This window comes from Ovis canadensis, chromosome 9, assembly GCF_042477335.2.
Source record: "Ovis canadensis isolate MfBH-ARS-UI-01 breed Bighorn chromosome 9, ARS-UI_OviCan_v2, whole genome shotgun sequence".
In the NCBI taxonomy this organism is placed as follows: Eukaryota; Metazoa; Chordata; class Mammalia; order Artiodactyla; family Bovidae; genus Ovis; species Ovis canadensis.
Genome location: NC_091253.1, coordinates 99,568,394 through 99,591,612, shown reverse-complemented (window position 1 = coordinate 99,591,612; position 23,219 = coordinate 99,568,394). Strand labels below are relative to the sequence as shown.

Here is a 23,219-nt window from a genome sequence, read left to right as displayed (position 1 = left end):
CAATCAAATATTGAGCTCCTTGAAATATAGTTATCAACCGTATATCATGGAAAGTAGGTCTTTTTTGACAAATCTTTTAAAAATATGCAAACAAAGATAATAATAAACAGTCACATAACCACCCGGAGACAGGGAGAAAGGGTAAGAGAGAAAATATTTAGATAAAAAACCCAGGACAAATAATAATACAAGACAATCTAAATGGATATTAGACAATGGTGAAAGAGGAAATTGATATCATTATTCAGGATAAATCTTTTTTCTCTATTAGAAAAATAGAAACAATTTCATAAAAGTAATGAAAGAAGAAACGTAAAAGGAAATATGAGACAAGGTATCTTTTATAAAATGAGTTGTGTTCTTTTCACTCAATTCATATTAACCACGGTCAAGTAAAGATTCAGATATTTAGAAATTGGTTTGCAATACCTCATATCACCAGAGGATGGTAGGAGAGAGTCAAAACGTAAGAAAAACAGCTAATTTGTATTTTTCTCTCAGGAGCTCACAACAAAGTTCCGGGTTTTGTAAACCTGTCAAAGTCGTTTTATTCAATGCTTCCCTGGTGGTTCCGTGGTATTAATAACACGCCTGGCATGCCAGGGATGCAGGTTCGGTCCCTGGTCTGGGAAGAGGCCATATGCCGTGACAGCTAAGCTGGCCCCAGTGCCTCAACGAAGGCCCGGAGCTGCCGTAAATGAATAAATGCACATCTTTTTATTCAAAGCTAGCATTTCGGAAGATGATACTGCCGGGGTTTTGGTGGATTGGCTCATCAGTCTGTTTCTCCGTGGTGGAGAGGGGAGGTGGGACTAACACCCCGGATATTAGAATACGACCTACAAGCTCCTGCTCACATCAAACCAGTGGAACAAGGAAGCGGGCCTGTGAAAGAACCGTGAATCTCTCAGTGAAAGTGTAAGTCTCTCAGTTCTGTCCGACTCTTTGCCACCCCATGGACTGTTTCAGAGAGACCGCTGAAAACAAGTTGATTTGTAGGAAATTTACAAAAGCTGGAATGAAGAGGGCTTATCCAAATCACAGCCCTCCATTCAAAATCCTTTATTGGGTCAGTGACAGTGAGCAGGGTCCACGAGTAGCCAGCAGGAGAGAAGAGGGCGTTTCTTCTGCTCATGAAAACCCCCGGTGTCCACCCTGCTAGACACTCAAGCCCTTCCGGTCTCATCCACCCAGTGTCTACAGAGGATTAAGAGATTTAGGTCAGCGGGGACTTGTTTTTTCAGCAGGGAAACCCTTGGGACAAGGGTAGGGGGAAACCAGTCCAGCTTCACTTTCAAACAGCACATGCTTGCTAAGTGCAGACTACCAGGCTCTGGGGTTTCCAAAGCAAATACGATCTGGTCCCTGCTCTTCAAAAATTGAAAATGTAGGAGACGTGAATCACATGAGCCACGATCCCTCTAGGTACTTCTATTCGGTGAGTTCTCTCACCAATGGTCCCCAGTCACCGTGGAAACAAACGCTCTGCCCCTGGGGAACTGCGGGCCTGGTGTCAAGCTCCTCTCTGGGATGCTGCTGCTAAGCCGCTTCAGTCGTGTCCGACTCTGCGCGACCCCATAGATGGCCTCCCACCAGGCTCCTCCGTCCCTGGGAATCTCCAGGCAAGAACACTGGAGTGGGTTGCCATTTCCTTCTCCAATGCATGAAGAGAAAAGTGAAAGTGAAGTTGCCCAGTCGTGTCCGACTCTGGGCAACCCCATGGACTGTAGCCCACCAGGCTCCCCCATCCATGGGGTTTTCCAGGCAAGAATACTAGAGTGCGTTGCCATTGCCTTCTCCCCTCTCCTGGGCACTGAGCCTTAATTGCCTCCCTCCACCTGGGTGCCCGATCCTTCTGGTCTGGTCCCCGCTGCCCCAGACTGCCTCCCTGGATTCCACGCTCCCTTCTATTGTTCTTCTCTGGGACTCAACCCATCTTCCAGCCAGCTCTATGTCTCCTAAACCCGAAAGCCACCACCCTGCTTGCCAGAGTAGCTGGACCAATGTGCGTTCCCATCACCACTGTACAAGAATTCCCTTTTCTCCACACCCTCACAAACACGTGTTGTCTTTTGCTTCGTTAGTAACAGATGTGAGGTGACGTTGTGGTTTTGATTTGCATTTCACTGATGGTCAGTGATGTTGAGCACCTTTTTATGTACTTAATTGCCATCTGTATGTCATCTCAGAGAGATGTCTATTCAAGTCCTTAGCCCATTTTAAAAACTGTGTTGGTTTTTTTATTTTGCTTGTTTCTTAATATTGACCTATAGAAGTCTCTTTTATATTGGAGGTGAACCTCTTATCAGATACACGGTTTGCAAATACTCTCTCCTATCTTGTGGGTTGTCTTTTGTTTTGTAGTTTGCTGTGCAGAAGCCTTTTAGTTTGAAGTAACACCACCATTTATTTTTATTCTATTGCCTGTTAAGTTTCTTTATATTCCCCATAATTAACAACTTCAATGAATACTTGCAGGCTAAAAATGAAATTAACGAACACTTGTGACTATCCTGACCTCCCTGGTGACTCAGACGGTAAAGCACCTGTCTACAATGCGGAAGATCCGGGTTCGATCCCTGGGTCGGGGAGATCCCCTGGAGAAGGGAATTGCAATCCACTCCAGTACTATTGCCTGGAGAATCCCATGGACAGAGGAGCCTGGTAGGCTACACAGAGTCTACAAAGAGTCTGACACAACTGAGCGACTTCACTTTCTTTCTTTCTTTCTTTCTTTCTTTCTTTCTTTCTTTCTTTCTTTCTTTCTGACTATCCTGAGTGTTACCCATATACTGGTCTTAACTATAAATCAGTAATTTCAGAACAAGTGCATTTATTCCCCATATCTAACCATGCCCACTACATCTCTGATTCAGCATTCCCTCACATATTTATCCCTTTTGCCTATAATCTCATATTTTATTTAATTCATCAATTATTAACAGATTTATCTACTATTTCCTATTTTATGAAGGTATGAGTCATCTTTTACAGTAGTATATTTTGGAGAATTGTATATTTTTATATGGAACAACTGCAGATAAAAATGTTAAAAATGAAGGTCACCATTATCCAATAATAATCATATGCCCTCAGATCTCTGGAACTTTAGGGTGCCTTAACCATGATGAAATGGTCCCTATTGATCTAACGCTACTTATGAAGTCAATGTATCTGGTTTAAAATTGGATAAAGTGAGTTAAAGGTCATCTACTCACTAAAGTACAGATTGTGGTGATTCTTCTACCATTAAGCTTCTCTTGCTCCACGTATGCCTTAATTTGTGATAAGAATATGCCTTCGAAGACTGTGCAGATCCAGGACTCTGTGGATGGGGAGATGCGCCCTGATGAGATTCCAGGAAATGACCCTTGAAGAGTCTTCATGGAAGACCCTACAGCCATGGTGATGACCCAGGAATGGTTCCAGGCCTGCCCAGCTGACAAGCGATGATTACCCCCCAAATCACCAGTTTGCCTATAAAGTTCTTCACCCAGTATAAAAAACCTGGCCAAGGCTGAGAGGAAAAGTAAGCAGGTAAAATAGAATAAAATAATAAAACAAACACACATATACACAAACACATATATAGAATTATGTTTTTAATTATAAAAATCAAAGCTTATCAAGTTCAAATGACTTCTTCAAATAAGCCACTCAAAGATCATGTCATCAAATATATAGTGAGCCTAAAAATCCACTTTTGAAAAAGACAAAAAAACTCATTCTTTTTAGTGAAAGAAAAACATAAACAAAAAAATTCTCTTTCAACTCTCTAAAGAATGAGAGTTCTTTTCCAAAATCTGTCCAGTGTGCTGCCATCAGCAATGAAAGTCCCCACATCCTTTCACACGAGCAGGACAAAGTGAAGCAGCCGTTACTGGTGAACTCCACCAACAAATGTTAGGTGAGCATTTATCCCTTTGTGGTCATGTCAGAGAGTCCCTGTGACTCCAAGAATGAGTCAGAGTGGAAAGTGGAATGGACTGGGAAATCATCAGATTTCTCTCCTTTTGAAAGCTTACTATATGGAGAAAAGGGAACCCTCCCGCATTGTTGGTGGGAATGCAAACTGATTCAGCCATTGTGAAGAACAGAAAGGAGATTCCTTTAAAAACTAGGAGGATATCTACCATATGACCCAGCAATCCCAGAACTAGGCATATACGCTGAGACAGCCACAATTCTGAAAGACACATATACCCCAGCGTTCGCTGCATCACTATTTACAATAGCCAGGACATGGCAGCTACCTAGATATCCACCCACAGACGAATGGGTAAAGACGATATGGTGCATACATACACTGGAATATTACTCAGCCTTGAAAAAAGAGTGAATTTGAGTCAGTTCCATGAGGCGGATGAACTTAGAGCCTATTACACAGAGTGAAGTTAAGTCAGAAAGAGAAAATATTGTACATTAATGCATGTATATGGTGGAGAAGGAAATGGCAACCTACTCCAGTATTGTCTGGAGAATCCCAGGGACAGAGGAGCCTGGCAGGCCATGGTCCACAGGGTCGCAGAGAGTTGGACACGACTGAAGCGACTAAGCACGCACACACGCATATATATGGAATCTAGAAATATGGCGCTGCTAAAGCTATTTACTGGCAGGGAAGGAATGGAGATGAAGACGTAAGGAACGGACTTGTACACACTGGAGAGGGAGAGCGTGGGAGAATTCAAAACGGGAGAGAGCAGCATCGACACATAGACGCAACCATGCAGAAAAGGGACTGCGGCGGGAAGCTGCTGTTTAACACAGGAAGCCCAGCCTGGCGCTCTCCGAGGACCCGGGCGGGGGCGTGGAGGAAAGCGCAAGGGGGCGGTGATATATGTCTAATTACGGCTGATTTGCACTGTTACACGGCAGAAACCAACACACCATTACCAAGCGATTTTCCTCCAACTAAAAAATAAAAACAAAGCAACAGCAACAAGGAGAGAGCTTACTCTGGACTTACTACGCCTACATCTCCAGTGTGGAGAGAGAAGGGGGCTTCCGGGGAGAGCCCACCACAGTGCATTTCCTCTGAGCACAGGAGGCCTCACTGCGCCACTGGGCTGCCTGCAAGGGCAATCCCGCCTGTAGCAGGGATATGCCATGTGCATTCAGCTATTTGAGGTTTCAGGGACATTCTGGCAAAGTCTACAGCGTTTGCACGTCTGTGCAATGGCAGAAAATCACAGTGACTTTTCTGAGAACGGGGACAAAAGGGCAGGTGCTTTTTCTCAAACTCCTTTTCTGTTACCTACCAATGAGCATGTATCTGAGGGGGCCGGGGGGGTGGGGGTGGGGGAGAGTGGAACACTACGATTTTGTATCCCTCCTCATCTACAAAGGAGAGAGATTGAGAAAACTGCCCATATATTTGCTATATCTCAAACAACAATTTCTAGTTCGTGTGTATTTTTTTAATTGTAAATCTCAAGATAAATACGGGAATCCCTGCAAAATATTGTCTTTGTTCTTGTGGGGAAAAAAAATTAAATTCCATACATAAACATTACAACCTCTTAGCATTCTGAAATTTTGGATCAAAGAAACCAGTAAAGGAATTACTTTTCTCTTTTACCCACTCAGTTTATTTAGATAGATGACCTACGAGAAATATTTTTCCCCAAAATAAAATTCTTGAAATAAATGAATGTGTTTGCCAAATACTCAAACACAGGGAAAATCAAACATAAACCTTGCAAGTCTAGACCAAACGTGTCAGTGGCTGACTCATGATGCCATGTCCTCTGATTCTGACTAGACATTTATTTGGTCCAGGATCCATACATATTTATCTGGGTTGAAGGCTGCTGCTGCTACTGCTAAGTTGCTTCAGTCGTGTCCGACTCTGTGTGACCCCATAGATGGCAGCCTACCAGGCTCCTCCGTCCCTGGGATTCTCCAGGCAAGAATACTGGAGTGGGTTGCCATTTCTTTCTCCAATGAATGAAAGTGAAAAGTGAAAGTGAAGTCACTCAGTCGTGCCCTACTCTCAGCGACCCCATGGACTGCAGCCCGCCAGGCTCCTCCGTCCATGGGATTTTCCAGGCAAGAGTACTGGAGCGGGGTGCCATTGCCTTCTCTGCTACTTAAAGTTAAATCATTTGTCTTCAGTGGAACATTACAATGAGACAAGCCACTGAAACCTGGAAAGAATACAAAATAAGCGCAGTGAGACTTATGGAGAGCTCATTAAGATAACCAAATGAATATACATTGAAAATGCAGAAAATAAGGTAACTGGTGTTCTGGACAAAAATTCTTCAGACAAAGCTCATTATTCAAACACAGGTTATAAATTACAGAATCCCTGAGCCATAAAGAACAGCTGGAGAGTATACAGAAGACGATTTCACATTGCATATTAGAAAACAACAAGCACAATGAAAAAAATGTCAGAATGTCTACTACATTTGTATCTTCTTAATCTAAATTTTATTTTTGTCTATGTTTCATAAAGTACAAAACAGGCTAGTATACATGCATGTATATATTCTAGAAATGCATAAAAACAGCATGCATGCTCAAACTTCTTGACTGACACAAAACGATCAGTTTCGTGGGATCACAGGTTTAATCAGATTCCTCCTCTGGACCACTGTCACCTGGTGAGGTCATTCAGCCCCATCAGCAGCTTTCACACCCACGTGATGGCCACTGTGCATCATTTCTCTTCTAAGAGTTGGCCATGTCCACTCTTGGGCCTGAAACTTCCCATTTGGCGTTTCTCCTCAGCCTCAGGAAGACAGCACTGTCAACTGGCCTGGCAACCCGCCGGAACGCGGAGAGAGCTGGGGACTGAGGTCAGTGGGTCTGGATCAGAGAGGCTGAGCGGCCACACTCAACTCTGAACAGCAAGGTCTCAGTTCCTGCACCAGAAAAGTGGGGATCACCAACTCTCTTTCATAAGATTGCCGTTAGGGGACTCCCCTGGGGGTCCAGTGGTTAAGAATCCTTGCAACGCAGGAGATGCAGGTTCGATCCCTGGTCTGGGAACTAAGATCCCACGTGCCACAGAGCAACTAAGCCCACGGGCCACAACTACTGAGCTGGCGAGCTCTGGAGCCCCTGCGTCCCCACAAGAGAGTCTGTGCACTGCAAAGAAAGATCTCATGTGATGCAGGGAAGGTCTCGCATGCCACGACTGAGACCCAGCGCAGGCTAATACATAAGAAATATCGAAAAAGAAAAATAAATAGATAAATAAAATAAAAGATTTGCTGTTAGAACCAAAGTAATAAAGTATGTGAAAAATTATTTCCGAAGTACAAAATATTACCTAGATTGCTGTTGCTCTTGTTCTAGTTACTATTAAATCACCACGTGACTCTTTATAGATACATTTCACTGACAACATTTAGAGGGCTAGAAGATGAAAACTGTCCAAAAGTTCTCAGACCTATTCCACTCACTATTGCTGTGACAAATATGTGCCCTCAAAACTAAAAAACACCATTCTGTGTGAAGAGGCAATGAACCATATACAGAGACAGCCCTTTGCTTTTATCTGAGGCTCCTCCAGTTAGTTACAAGCACATCGTAATATTCATGAGCAATGTGGGCCTTTTTCGCCTTTCTTGTCCCTGTCCTTATCTGTGCCTGTTTCTCTGTAATAGAAACTAGCTAAATTGTACAAAACAACAACAAAGAAGGCAGAAAACTGCAAGTATTAGAAATCGCACTGGTAGCTTTGGAGAAATAGAAGAAATTGGGAGCAACGGGACAGATTCCTGGGAAAGATCGAGGGCAGGAGGACAAGGGGGTGACAGAGGATGAGATGGTTGGATGGCATCACCGACTCGATGGACAGGAGTTTGAGTAAGCTCTGGGAGTTGGTGATGGACAGGGAAGCCTGGCGTGCTGCAGTCCATGGGGTCGCAAAGAGTCGGACACGACTGAGCGACTGGACTGAACTGAAGAGGCTCTTGACGTTAAAGGAAGGATGCTTTCAGCTCCTCACTTATATAGAAAGCACTGAAGCTAAAAGGGTTGGGCAGGGCTTCCCTGATGGCTCGGTGGTAAAGGATCTGCCTGCCCGTGCAGGAGACGCAGATTCCGAATCCAGGAAGAGCCCACGTGCCGTGGAGCAACTAGGCCTGTATGTCACAACCGCTGAGCCTGCGCTCTAGAGCCCAGGAGCTGCAGCCACTGAGCTCACACACTGCAGGTCCTGAAACCCAAGCGCCCTGAAGCCTGTGCTTTGCAACAAGAGAAGCTGCTGAAATGAGGGGGCCTGTGCGCTGCAAGTAGAGAAAGGCCCGTGCAGCAGCAGAGACTCAGCACAGCCAGACATGAACGCAAAAAATCAAATTATTTTTTAAAAGGATCAATCCAAGAAGATATAACAATTATACACATTTGTGCACCCAACATAGGAACCCCTAAATACATAAAGCAAATGCCAACAACCATAAAAGAAGAAATTGACAGTAACAGAACAGTAGTGTAGGACTCTGAGAGCCCTCTGACACCAATCGACAGAGCATCCAGACAGAAAATAAATAAGGAAATACAAGCTTTAACTAACACAATAGACCGGATAGATTTAACTGATATTTATAGCACACTCCACCCAAAAGCAGCAGAATAAACTTTCTTCTCAATTCTTCAGGATAGACCACATTTTGGGTCACAAATCAAGCCTTGGAAAATTTAAGACAACTGAAATTGTATCACGCATCTTTTCTGACCACAATGCTATGAAATTAGAAATCAATTACAGTAAAGCAATCTTTAAAAAACACAAATACATGGAAACTAGACAGTGTGTAGCTAAATAACCAGGTGACTACTGCAGAAATCAAAGGACTAAAGAAACAGAAATACCTAGAAACAAATGCCAGTGAAAATATGATGACCCTAAACCTATGGGAGGCAAAAGCAGTTCTAAGAGGGAAGTTTAGATCAGTTCAACCTCACCTCAAGAAACAAGAAAAATCTCAAGTAAACAATCCAACCCTACACCTAAAACAACCTGAGAAAGAAGAACAAAGAAAACCCAAAGTCAGTAGAAAGAACGAAATCATAAAGGTCAGAGCAGAAATAAATGAAATAAAAATGAAGAAACTAATATCAAAGATCAGTAAAAGTAAAAGTTAGTTTTTTGAGATGATAAAAAAAATTGATAAACCTTTAGCCAGACTCTTTAAGAAAAAAGAGAGATAGCTCAATAAAATTAGAAATGAGAAAGGAGAAATCATAACTGACACCATGGAAGCACAAAGGATCATAAGCGACTGCTGTAGCAACTATATGCCAATAAAGTTGACAGCCTGGAAGAGATGGAAGAATTTTTGGAAAGGTATCAATCTTCTAAGACTGAACCAGAAAGAATCAGGAAATATAAACAGATAGATCACAAGCACTGAAATTGAAACTGTAATTTTAAATCTTCCAACAAAAAAGTCCAGGACCAGATGGCTTCACAGGTGAATTCTATCAAATGTTTAGAGAAGAGACAATACCTACCATGCTCAACTCTTCCAAAAATTGCAAAAGGAAGAACACTCTCAAACTTTTTCTATGAGGCAACCATCACCCCGATACCAAAACCAGACAAAGATGCCACAAAAAATGAAAATTACAGGCCAATATCACTGATGAACATAAAAATCTCTCTACAAAAATCCTCAAGAAGATACTAGCAAACAAAATCCAAGAACATATTTAAAGGGTCATACAACATGATCCAGTGGAATTTACACCAAGAATGCAAGGATTCTTCAATATATGCAAATTAATCAAAGGGACTCTAAAGAGTCTTCTCCAACACCACAGTTCAAAAGCAACAATTCTTTGGCACTCAGCCTTGTTTATGGTCCAATTCTCACATCATACATAACTACTGGAAAAACCACAGCTTTGACTACATGGACCTTTGTTAGCGAAATGATGTCTCTGATTTTTAATACGATGTCTAGGTTTGTCATAGCTTTCCTACTAAGGAGCAAGTGTCTTTTAATTTCATGGCTGCAGTCTCTGTTCTAGATGTATCTTTCAAATTACTTTTCAAGAAATCTGTAACAATTCTTCCCCTACCAACAGTGGATAAGAGGGCTAATCCCTTAGTACTCTTAGCAGCAATGAGTAAAATTGAGCACTTAAAAAAAAAATTTATCAACTTGAAAGACAAAGAAAAGATATGGTTGTCTTCATTTGCATTTCTTTGGGCATTAGTGAAGCTAGTCATTCTTTTAAAGCTTCTCATGATCTGCGTTGTCTGTGAATTCTGTCCATCCTTTCCTACCTCCCTGTGTAAATCTCTGTTCTTAATTACCAATTTGTATTCAAACAAATACATGTACAATAAGACATTAAATCTGCAAGAGGATAGAAAATATTATTTTTCAATTTGCTATTGAACTTTTGATTGTGCTTAAGATGTTATACATATAGATGTTAGACTTTAAGTATGTACGATCAAGCTATCAATACTTTTCCATATGAGGGAAAAAAAAGCCCTTTCATCATTAAACATAAAATAAATTTGGTTACTTGCTCAATAAGAAGTAAATCTCCTGTTTTGTCAGGATTCCCACACAGAGGCATTGGCAACCTTCCTTCCCTAAACAAAACAATGAAAAGTTAACAGATTCCTAAGCACTGGGAGTTCCAAGTTTAAACAACGGATAAATATTTTACACAAACTATAAGGTTAAATATTTGAGAAAACACTACATCTCACAGAGGGCTTGGATCCTCTAGAATCAAGGCGGAAAATGTCTCACCATACACCCAAGCATCACCCTGAGCTTCTGGGTACACATTAGTCTACACAGGGGCTCAGGCTCTGCATGAAGTCTTAAGACATGGCAAACTCACTTACCTACTTGACTGTCAACGTTACGGGCTAGCCACAGACAGCTCAGTCATTGAGGCCCTTTGCTACCTTGAGACATGGCTGTCAATCAGGAGTGGTTTTTGCCCCATGGGGGCCATTTGAGAATGTCTGAGGACAATTTTAACTGTCACGACTTTGGGAAGGTGTGTATCTCGTGTAGCTTCTAGATGCCAGTATCTGGGAGACTCTGCTGGTGGTGTGCCTCCTGGTACCTGTTTGGTAGGCTTAGCATCCTACTGCACCCAGGACAGCCAGACCCCACCGCTCTCCCCACCCCCTCCAGTAAAGAATCATCCCGCTGCAAACAACAATAGTGTTGAAATTGAGAAACGCTGTTCCACTGCCCGCCAGTGCAGGGGACACCAGTTCAAACCCTGCGTAGGGAAGATTCCGCATGCCGCGGGGTAGCGAGGCCCACGCACCGCAGCTCCTGAGCCTGAGCTCTGGAGCCCACAAGGCACGACGGCTGAGCCTGCGCGCTGCAGCCACTGAAACCCACGCACCGAAGCCTGTGCTGTGCAACATTGCAGCCACCTCAGTAAAAGCCTGCGCACGGCAGCCAGAGGAAGCCCGCATGCAGCAACAAAGACCCCGCACAACCCCAAATAAAGCACGTTAATTTCTTTGAAAAGAAAATCTATTCAAGACCAAGTCAATAGCAGGAGACTGAGCTCTTACCTCTCCTGTATAACTATCTTTGCCTTTCAGAATCTTCCCGTAAAGCCTCACATGGCTTTCATCGTCAAAAGACAGGGATCTGCCAAGTAACACATACCCGATTAGTCCACACATCAGCTGTGCTGGTACAGGGTTTTCTCAGCAAAACTTTGGGAGCTATGTACTCTGGGGTCCCACAGAACATCCTCACTGTCCAGTCACCCACTTTGTTCCTAGAGTGTGCCAAATCAAAGTCTGTGGTTAAAATGTTTGAGTCTACTCCTGGGTGATCGTGCAAGAGTTTTTCAGGCTTTAGGTCCCTGTTGAGTTATTCTTGATGCATGCACATACCTCATGCCATCAGCAACCACGTGGGGGATTCTGACAGCGTCCTGCTCTGTAAAGGATCCCTGAGTGATGAGTCGATCAAAGAACTCCCTTTCTGGACCCAACCCCACCACCATGTAAACTCGATCTCGGGCCCCAAAGATCTCCAGGAGCTGGATGATGGAACGGTGGCTAACCCCCCATAGGAGAGGCAGCTCAGACTACACACCTCTCTGCCTTCTCTCATTCTGGTTTCCATCACTTGTATTGCAAAAGGTTTCTTGGTGGTCTTCAGCTCCACCCTGACCACCTCCTGAAACTGCCAGTCCCAATAAAAGTCTTGATATCATATCTGTTGGAAGAAAAGTCAAATGAATCTGCTATCCTCTCAAGTGATGATTTTCAAAATGATTTAATTCAATGTTTTGCATCAATTTTTCTAGCTTTACATTCCCTCATCCATTTTCCTTACTTGTGTTCATTATTTTTAAACTCCCCCTCAAATCCTCTTTTGAAACGGAGGCAAGGGATAAAAAGTAATTAGTCGGCAGAAAGACAAACAACCTTAATAACAATAACTACCATTTATTACACATTTTTTATGTGTTATGATCTTTGTTTTAAATTTTATCCAATAAAATTCCTGCTGGGTGATATTAAAAAGTTAAGTGATTTCCCAAGGCTATACAGTTGCAATAGATGGAATTTAAATCTAATTCCTTCAAATGTGTTGCTCCAAATTTTCCTTGAATAATTTTGGGACTTCCACCTAGCATTTTCCCTCCTCCCTCCAACTCTTTATGTTTATCATTCTGCAACAGCAACCACCAAACCAGGTGGAGAAAATAAAAAATAAACTTAGTCCTATTTATAACTGTTATGCCCAGTGTCCGAGTCCCCAAAACTGAGAGAATAAGACATCCAGAGCAATGCAAAAGCATAAAGGGGTTTATTGCTAGCTCAAGCTAGGGCTCAAGTCTCATCCAGCGCAGTGGAGTCTTGACGAGAGCCCCGAGCTCTGAATCACTTCTACTTTTATACAGACGGTTCTTTGTTCCTGTAACAGCATAGCTGATTGGTTAAACTGTACGCGCACCCGGGACTTTTAAACCTCGCATCCCTATCCGGATTAGCTCAGGTCTGGCGCGGGTGGGGGCGCTATGGGGATTTTTCTGATTGGTCGAGCTACGCTGCCTGCGGGAGTTCCCAGTGCCTCAGCTTTCCTAGAGACTAAACCTCAGGCCTAGCCTGCCCCTTAGAGCCTGTCCTAGCTTCAGTTTGGTCCTAATAATAACGTCTCTAAAGAGGGAGGAAACGGTATCAGGAGGCAGGGTACAAGCAGTAGGCTTCCTCAGGCTTGACTGTGAGCTCTCAGTCCCAGCAACCTTTCGTATTTTGCTCAAGTTCTCGCCGGAGATGCTCCTTCCTAGGTGACCGCTGAGAAAGTCAACGTGGCTGTGCTATTGAAAGGGCAGCTTTCGGAAGATGGGAGGGGCAGTATCAGGACCACCCTGCGGCCAGCAGCTCTCATTGTTTCCCCAAAGACTCCTCTGCACTTGCAATATTTAAGGAGCCAACAGAATTTTAACCTCGGATGTGTGTCAGTAATGTGGAAAGTAATCATCTCTCAGAAAGGCCAGGAAGTCAAATGGATTTCAAAAGCTAGGGCTCTTCAACTTGAATTATCTGTGTTAAAGTCTATGTAAATTTAAGAATCCTATCAGAATTTAATCTTCTATCTTTATCTAAGAAATGTTGAGAAAGCGCTTGACTTAGAATCATGATTTTACAGCTGGAAAGAATATTAGAGAATGATTTCATCCAGTCTCTCATTTTAGCAATGAAGCCATTTGAAGATCGGGTTAGCTGATTGGTTAAGCTGTGGAGTGGGGTCTAGAACCCAGGTGTCTTTACCTGCATCATAATTCGGTGCTTTCCCCACTTTATTAAAATTTCTCCCAAGTAGGGATTTCAACAAACGAAATGTACTCATGCGGGATGCAGGGAAAAGATAATTTTTTTAGACACATACTCAATACCAAAGATTCAAATGCAGATATCAACCTGTACTTTAAATAATCTTATTTCTTTTTGAATTTATTCTTCCTCTAATCTCTTTTTGGTTTGATCCACTTACTTATTCCTTGTATTCCTGTGCTTGCTGAATAAAAATGGCCTTTGGCTGTACCAGCTTACAGGAAATAGCTTTGTTCTATACAGTGCATTTAATTTTCTGGCCAATTACCTTATCAAAACAGATAGCAATTTAGCGATCATAAATGGATTCTGCCCCTTCTTCTCGTGCCAACTCTGTTATTTTTATTCGCATGCACTCCCAGTGTGATTTTGAAGATAATCACGAGCATTTCAAATTCTGTTGGTTTGCAGATGAACACATTACCTCTAAAGTGGATGAAAGATTTTGCAAATACTAATTTATCACTCTGCCCTCAAAACTGCAGGAAAATTCATTTGCTCATAGGATTAATCATCAGCTATCAGAAATTACCATTTCTGAGGAACCACACTCTTACTCAAATAAAAGAAGCTTTATTCAACACTGTTACAGGCTTTTATATTCCAACAGTTTGGAAAAAATGCTAATAATTTGGCATTGGAAGAAATGGCAAGCTTTAAGCCAAATTTTAGAGTTGTGGAAATAAATGGTTTTAGAAAACAAACGTCCCATAACAAGTTGGAAGCTGTGGCCTTGCTTGTGAGCCACTTATGGCCATGAATGGTGACTTTTTTATGAGGATGGTGACTATTTTTATGATTCGGGTGGCTATATCTTGTACAGTGCCTGACACAGAGGGGACCGCAATAAATGTTGAATGAGAGACGCAGTCACTGAATGCTTATTATTTCCAATTATCACTTGTATTTTTAAAGCATTAAGAAAGGAATCAGGCATGGGAGAATACATCTACAAGGCTAGCCCACCGCCTCCACTCCCACCTTCCATGCCCACCCTCCCACAAAGCATCCCCAAAGGTAGTTTTTGGGTCATCATCTCAGAGATTATAGGAAACAAATTATTACTTTGACCTCAGCTGCTACAAACTGGGAATTTTCTGAACATGATTTTTTTTTAAATGGAAAAGACAATAATACCTATTTGACAGAAACAATTGTAATGAATTCCCAAAAAGAAAGTAAAGATAGTCAGACTTAAATTCTATCATCTATCTCTCCCTGCAGGCTCACAACAGAGAGGAAAGACAATTGTTTTCTAGACCTAATACTGCCACCAACCTGGACAAGTCACTTAATCTTCTGGGGCTCAACTCCTCGCTGGCTAAAAAGAGCCTTGAGTTAGTCTCTAAAGTCTTTCCAGTATTGAGATCCTCTCCTTCTACGATGCTTTCATAGAAGGAGCTGAGTTACAAGGGTAGATAAACACGAGCCCAGAACCCCTTGGCTAGGAATGGCCAGAGATGCCACCCAGCCATTTCAGGCTTGACAGGATCCCACGTCCTTTCTAATTCAAGTTCAGCTGCATCAGCCAACTTTGTTCCTCTCTAAGCTTAGCAGATACTAGACTAATCATCAAGTCATCTTTGTGCCAGAACTTCCAGTGGAGGGCAAGAAGAGGCTCTGCATAGACTCTGGTCAGAACACTGTGAAGAAGCAAGCAAATAACCCCAGAGCTAGAATCCAGTCGGGCCTCCACATCTGTGTTCCTCCAAATGCTGCAGAATGGAGAGGATTCCGTGATGACTGTCCTCCACGTGGCCAGCCCGGGGCACTCTGACAAAATTTCTTCTGAGGCCAACCAACCGGCTGGCCTTCCTTGCTCATTACTTACGTGTCAGTTAAATCTTATGTCTACCTTCAGTTCAGTTCAGTCGCTCAGTCAAATCAGACTCTTTGATACCCCAGGGACTACAGCACACCAGGCCTCCCTGTCCATCACCAGCTCCCAGAGCTGCCCAAACTCATGTCCATTGAGTCAGTGATGCCATCCAACTATCTCATCCTCTGTCATCCCCTTCTCCTCCTGCCTTCAATCTTTCCCAGCATTAGGGTTTTTTCCAATGAGTCAGTCCTTCACATCAGGAGGCCAAAGTATTGGAGTTTCAGCCTTAGCATCAGTCCTTCCAAAGAACACCCAGGACTGATCTTTAGAATGGACTGGTTGGCTCTCCTTGCAGTCCAAGGGACTCTCAAGAGTCTTCTCCAACACCACAGTTCAAAAGCATCAATGCTTCAAGGCCCAGCTCTCTTCATGGTACAACTCTCACATCCATACATGACCACTGGAAAAACCATAGCCTTGACTAGACGGACCTTTGTTGGCAAAGTAAGGTCTCTGCTTTTGAATATGCTATCTAGGTTGGTCATAACTTTGCTTCCAAGGAGTAAGCATCTTTTAATTTCCTAGCTGCAATCACCATCTGAAGAAGAGGAAGAAAGTTCCTATTAAAGACTTACAGCAGTGACTGACACCGTCAAACCACTCAATCAGTTCAGTTCAGTTCAGTTCAGTTGCTCAGTTGTGTCCGACTCTTGGTGAACCCATGAATTGCAGCAAGCCAGGCCTCCCTGTCCATCACAAACTTCCAGAGTCCACTCAAACTCATGTCCATTGAGTCAGTGATGCCATCCAACCATCTCATCCTCTTTCATCCCCTTCTCCTCCTGTCTTCAATCTTTCCCAGCATCAGGGTCTTTTCAAATGAGTCAGCTCTTTGCATCACATGGCCAAAGTATTGGAGTTTCAGCTTCAGCATCAGTCCTTCCAATGAACACTCAGGAACGATTTCCTTTACCTTAAGAAGACAATAATATTACAGGAGGATGTGCACCGTCATTTGCCAGGGTCCAGCCCTGGTGGATCCAGGGTGATTCGAAGGTGGGGACGGAGTCGGTATCCTTGGAAAAATACATATTTAATTACAGATATAGAGAGAGATTAGAAACGGATAGTGTAGTAGGAAGATTAGTGGAGAAAAAGAGGCTGAATAACTTGGATTATGTGGAATAGCATCCATGCTCCAGATGGGAATTCAGCCAGAAAAACGGGAGCAAGAAAGAAGCGACATGGGGGAATCAGTCTTTCTGGAAACTGATCCAATTTCTTTATTTTTGGGTTTGCTTATATGCCTCTTGTTACACATAGGGATGAATACAGAGTCACGCGGGGGTCAGCAGTCCTGACCTTTATCAAAATCAGGTGCTTCACATAAATGTAAAAAAAAAAAAGGTCTTAGGAATATTACATCATCTTCTGGCCATGAGACCCGCTGACATTTTATGATCCTTTCTTTCTGATAACCAAAAAACTTATTTTTTCCAAGGGTGTTTTTTCTTAAACCAGGCACCACCCTCCAAATAAAGTTGCATTCCTATAGGGTGAGGGTGTAGTGAGTTACAATCAAGAAAGGAATTTATTTAACCCAAGGTTAACATGATTAATCTTAAAGGTTAATACTTATTTCTCCTATATGCTTAAAGGTTAATGCTTATTTCTCCTGTATGTTAGTTATATTCGTTATAAGGGCAGGGAACATGGAGATTTAGCAGCAAACATCAGCCCAACAAATGAAAATCCTCTCACCAATGCTCCCCTTAAGATCTATTTAGTCTTAAGATAGTGATAAAGTTACAGTTTTACATAGCAAGGACACAGTGATTTATAACAAAGTACAGTGATCTATTACAAAAGAGAAAATTCATTAACTCGAAAAGTCTAGTATTGCTAACCTTAAAAACTACTATATTTCCTTTTCTATATTCCAAATACCTGAATTAATGTATTCCCAGGTGCCTAAGGATATGGAGGCCTGGCGGCAATCATTGACTCAACAAGAAGAAAAAGCCCTATGCTAATTAAGACTCTCAAAATACTCCAAAACTCTCTGTGCTATTTATGGTTGAGAGGTAGTAAACAATCATGTGCATAGTGGCAGGAGTATGGATAATCCTGTCACACAAGCTAGTCTGTCAGCAGAGAGGTTTGACCTGAAACACCCTTGTCACACCCAGGGTAGGGAATTAGCAGCAATTATTGGCACAACAAATGAAAAACCCTTCACCAATATAATTCCTAACCAACCCACTATACTAATAATTTCCAACTCCCCAAAAGAATTTGCCTTTAGTAAGTCTAAAACATCTCATGCCTCTCAGGTTGGGAGGCTGTAAACAATCACATGTGGCCGGACGAACCTATACAGGTGGGCTAGATAACCTTCAGAGGAGTCCGTAAGCTGAAACACTCTTGTCACGCCCAAGAATTTTTATTGCCTTGGAGCTGCACGTTTATTCCTTCTCCGAGAGAAACGGTTATGGGGGAGAGCCCCCCGTAAAGTCAGAGGTGTAGGTGAGAGCATAAAACAGACTCTGGTTTTGGGGTTAGATGCTCGGGAACAGGGGGTTTCCTGAGGCTTGATCACGCCTTTGCGTATGTCAAGCCTCCTTCCTCATGACCTTTGCCATGGGCGGAGTTCCTCACGCTGGCCCCCGGCAGTCATTTACATATATTACTGAACTGACCTCACAACATTCTTATGTTGTTGTTGTTCAGTGACTCAGTCATGTCCGACTCCTTGCAACCCCATGGACTGCAGCACACCAGGCCTCCCTGTCCCTCACCATCTCCCGGAGCTTGCCCAAGTTCATGTCCATTGCATCAGTGATGCCATCCAGCTATCTCATCCTCTGATGTCCCCTTCTTCTGCCCTCAATCTTTCCCAGCATCAGGGACTTCTCCAATGAGTCGGCTGTTCACATCAAATGACCAAAATACTGGAGCTTCAGCTTTAGAATCAGTCCTTCCAACAAGTATTCAGAGTTGATTTCCATTAAGATTGACTGGTTTGATGTCTTTGCTGTTCAAGGGACTTTCAGGAGTCTTCTCTAGCACCACAGTTCAAAGGAACCAATACTTTGGTGTCCTGCCTTTTTTACAGTCCACTCTTATGAAGCAGGTATTTATTATTACTTCCATTTTACAGAGTGGAAACTGAACAAGGAGAAAAAGGCGAAGGAACACTCCCAAAGACACATGACATGAAAGACATGAGTGGGTCTCAAGCCTAGTTGAGTCAAAGTCCTGTTTCTATTACACTAGTACAATGCAACAGAAGCTCCTTCACACACCCAGCCCCAGTGTATCCGAAGTAAGGTCCTCCTCGCTGCCACTGTGGATGGTGACTGCAGCCATAAAATCAAAAGACACTCCTTGGGAGAAAAGCTACGATCAACCTAAACAGCATATTAAAAAACAGAGATATTACTTTGCCAACAAAGGTCCATCTATGGTTTTTCCAGTGGTCATGTATGGATGTGAGAGTTGGACTATCAAGAAAGCTGAGTGCTGAACAATTGATGTTTTTGAGCTGTTGATGCTTTTGAACTGTTGCTTCTCCAACTGTGGTGTTGGAGAAGACTCTTGAGAGTCCCTTGGACTACAAGGAGATCCAACCAATTAATCCTAAAGCAAATCAATCCTGAATATTCATTGGAAGGATTATTCATTCATTGATGCTGAAGCTGAAGCTCCAATACTTTGACCACCTGACTCATTAGAAAAGACCCTGATGCTGGGAAAGACTGAAGGCAGGAGGAGAAGGGGACAACAGAGGATGAGATGGTTGGATGGCATCACTGACTCAACTCAACAGACATGAGTTTGAGCAAGCTCCAAGAGATGGTAAAGGACAGGGAAGCCTGGTGTGCTGCAGTCCATGGGGTTGCAAAGAGTCGGACACGGCTGTGCCACGGAACAACACCCCTCCACCAAATCCCCCTGCGCCCCACCTCCACCCGACGCTGTGTAGGTGGGAGGCCTCCCTCCTACCCCTGAACTCTGAGATCAGGGATTCCCTCCCTTTCCTCCTTGCGGTTCCTCCTTCCTTTTAGTCTAGAACTTTCCCTATCCTCTGCCCTCCCCACTCTTTTCAAAGAGACACTGGCTAAAAGAACAAAGAAGGTGTTATTCCAGACTACTGCAATAGAGGTCAACATTACTGAGCTGGAAAGAACAGCTGAACTCAACTGTGGAAACACACGGCAGGAGAGCGTAAGGCTGGAGGGAGCTTGTAGGAAATTATCAACAGCAGAGGCCACGGGGAAAGGAAACTAGGAGTTAGATTCCAGACTCCCATAGAGACTGGTTCATAAGGCCAGGATCTTTCTTTTTTTGGTTTGTTTCCAGGATCTATTTTTTTAAAATTAATCTATTTATTTCAATTGGAGGCTAATTACTTTACAGTACTGTAGTGGTTTTGCCATACATTGACATGAATCCGCCATGGATGTACACGTGTCCCCCATCCTGAACCCCCCTCCCACCTCCCTCCCTATCCCATCCCTCAGGGTCATCCCAGTGCACCAGCCCGGAGCATCCTGTCTCATGCATCGAACCTGGACCTGTGACCTGCTTCACATATTTCGTAATATACACGTTTCCATGTTATCTTTCTTGATTGTATTTCAAAAGAAAGGATGGCCCAAGTCCTGGAGAAAGACATTCCTGGGTTGTAGAACATTTACATCTCAAAGGGGCCGAGATCTAGGGAGGTCAGGGGCCTTTTATCAGAAGACCTTGGGGTCCTGGCTTCCCTTGTGGCTCAAGTGGTAGACAATCCACCTGCAATGTGGGAGACCTGGGTTCCATCGCTGGGCTGGGAAGATCCCCTGGAGAAGGGAAAGGCTACCCACCCCCAGTATTCTGGCCTAGAGAATTCCATGGACTATACAGTCCATGGGGTCACAGAGAGTCGGACACGACTGAGCAACTCTCACTAGGTTCCTGGCAAGCCTAGGGGAATGGTAAGGCCTTGGGTCGCTGGTCACCTTTCTCAGCCATGCTCCAGCCCTGCCGCTCCCCTGGCGCTGTACTGCGATTTACCTGGTGAGGCCCCGGGGCTTGAACTTGGCACAAAAGCAGGTAGCTTGCATCCTGTGCACCGCTGTGGGTCGAGGTCCTCCAGAGGGGCCTTGGCCTTGACCCTCTCTCTCCACCCAGGCTGGTGCAGGCGCCCCAGAAGGTACCCCTTCCTGCTGGTGCTGCAACCCAGGGCCAAGGCAGGGAGCAGGGCCTACTCCGCAGGAGGTGGCCACCCACTTATTGCCAGAACCACAAGGGAGGTGGGACAGAACGCCCGGCCCAGAAGTCCTTGCTGGGAAGGAGGCCTTGCCAACGTCAGGCTGCCTGGATCCACACTGACCACTTACCCTAGTAGATTTAGAGGTGGTAAAAGCATAGCGGAGGAGAAGGCAGGAGCCTCAGTTTTCCAGTCTGTGAAATGGGGATGTGAACATACGAAGTTATATCTATTTATAAAGTATAGCTTCCCTCTAAAGGACTTTTCCTGTCTCCAAAGCAGAGCTCACTCATATTAAGATGACATGAACTTTAGACATATTATTTTTAAGCTCTAAGAGCTTGTAATATTTCAAGCATAAGACATCACTGTACTCTTTCGGGTCAGTTGTGCACCCTAGTCCGTGTCTGGCACTCTGCTAGCTCCTGCAGCCGGAAGAGACATGAGCTACACCCTCCCAGTGATGCATCTGAAATGCAAAAACTCTGAGCAAAACCAGATGCCTAGAACTAAGCACAGTACACTATGCAAACACCAGGATAAAACCCGTGGGGGAAACTGTAATAATAATTATGTGGTGGTTTAGTCACTAAGTCGCATCTGACTCTTGCCACCCCATGGACTGTAGCCTGCCAGGCTCCTGTGTCCATGGGATTTTCTAGGCAAGAATACTGGAGTTGCCATTTCCTTCTTCAGGAGATCTTCCTGACCCAGGGATCGAACCAGGGTCTCCTGCATTGCAGACGGAGTCTTCACTGACTGAGCTACGAGTCTCAGATATTAGTAGTTATATATAATATTAATAATATAATTGTGCTATAATTTTTAATTATTCTATAATATAGAATCTTCTGTTTTGTCTATTTCATTTTTACATTCATAAGTGTTTTTATGTCTTTGCATGTATTATAACTATTTTAATAAATGATGTTTCATGTTTGGGTTATACATCAATAGATTGATTTTATATGATTTATATTGATAGTTTATATAAATGATGTGCAGGAAGTGAAATTCAGTGAAGATCAGACGCCCCTCACAAGTCATAGAGCCAGAACTGGAGGCCAAGTCTCCCAGTCTAGCACCCTTTTAGTGGTCATTTCTTCCATAATTTCAGGTAACCTTGGGCTTCCCAGGTGGTTCAGTGGTAAAGAATCTGCCTGCCAAGCAGGAGACATGGGTTCAGACCCTGGGTCGCGAAGGTCCCCTGGAGAAGGAGATGGCAACGCACTCCAGTATTCTCGCCTGGAAACCCCGTGGACAGAGGAGCCTGGCTGGCTGCTGTCCGTGGGGTCACAAAGAGTCAGACAGGACTGAGCACTCTCAGACAGCGCTTAGTCTGTTTTAACAGGGAACATCTGTGATGGGTCAATTAGTCCTGGATTTGCCCGGAAGAACTAACTGTATTTTGAAGGAAATTTTAAAATATGACTTGCGTGTAGCTTAGAGAAAATGAGCCCATCCTGCAGAGGGAGCCACATAAACAGACTTTCCATGAGAAAGAACCTGCAGGATTCTCCAGGTACTGGGGGACAAAGAGAGAAGATTGATGGTAAGCCAGGAAAGAATCTGCGGTTTTGCGTTTCAGGCTTTTGAATGAATTGGCAGAATAGGCAAAAGACCGAAAGACGCGGAATGAGAAAGAGAAGAAAGGGGCGCTGATGGAGAGAAATAAAACGTTTAGAGGCTGCTCAAGGAGCCAGCTCGCTGCTCTGGGGAGCCCAGAGCTGTGAGCTGAGGATGCGGTCGGAGGCCCAGCGCACAGGAAGCGCCCCGCCCTCCTAAATCCGGGCCCTGGGCCTCGAGGACAGCCTCCCGCAGCTCCCCGAGGAGGTCCGTCCATGGAGCTGGCACCCTGCAGTGTGAGCTTCATCAAGAGCCTACTGCTCAGCCCGAACTTTCCGTGAAAACTGGCTAATACAATCTCTGGCTTTTAAGCCCTTTAAAAACGAAAAAAGTAAATTAGAAACAAAGTTCTCTTTTGAAAAGCACCAACTATTGTTAATAACTGCAAGTGTTGTTGAAAATATAAATTTCATGCCAGGAGACAAAATTTAATGACTTACCTAGTCAAAACTTTTATGGGTTTTCACCAAGCTTTGAAATGTCAAAATGTTAAGCACACACCATCAGCTTGTTCCTGTAGCCTATCTAATCCCTCGGAAAGAACTGGTGGTGGCATCCCCTGTGTGTATTTCTCTTTGTTCTCATAATTGCTTCATTGTTTTTGAAATCATGCAAGCGTTGTTTGGGATCGCATGCTATTTATACATTAATTAACTATTTAAATTATATATTTCTCCTAATTGAAGTAATACAACTGTTGAAGTAAGTTTTAG

The 23,219-nt window shown here is 43.6% G+C and overlaps 1 protein-coding gene across 1 annotated transcript in view; it reads right to left on the bottom strand.

The window, feature by feature from the left end:
- Nucleotides 1–3,217: 3,217 nt before the first annotated feature.
- The window catches only part of PSKH2 (protein serine kinase H2), a 29,101-nt gene continuing 9,099 nt past the window's right edge, over nucleotides 3,218–23,219 (bottom strand). Inside the window, 9 exon segments of the mRNA XM_069600353.1 lie at nucleotides 3,218–3,359; nucleotides 3,361–3,466; nucleotides 3,469–3,517; nucleotides 11,522–11,627; nucleotides 11,629–11,825; nucleotides 11,827–12,050; nucleotides 12,053–12,142; nucleotides 12,145–12,179; nucleotides 20,685–20,842. Coding sequence (XP_069456454.1) covers nucleotides 3,218–3,359; nucleotides 3,361–3,466; nucleotides 3,469–3,517; nucleotides 11,522–11,627; nucleotides 11,629–11,825; nucleotides 11,827–12,050; nucleotides 12,053–12,142; nucleotides 12,145–12,179; nucleotides 20,685–20,842 — 1,107 coding nt within the window.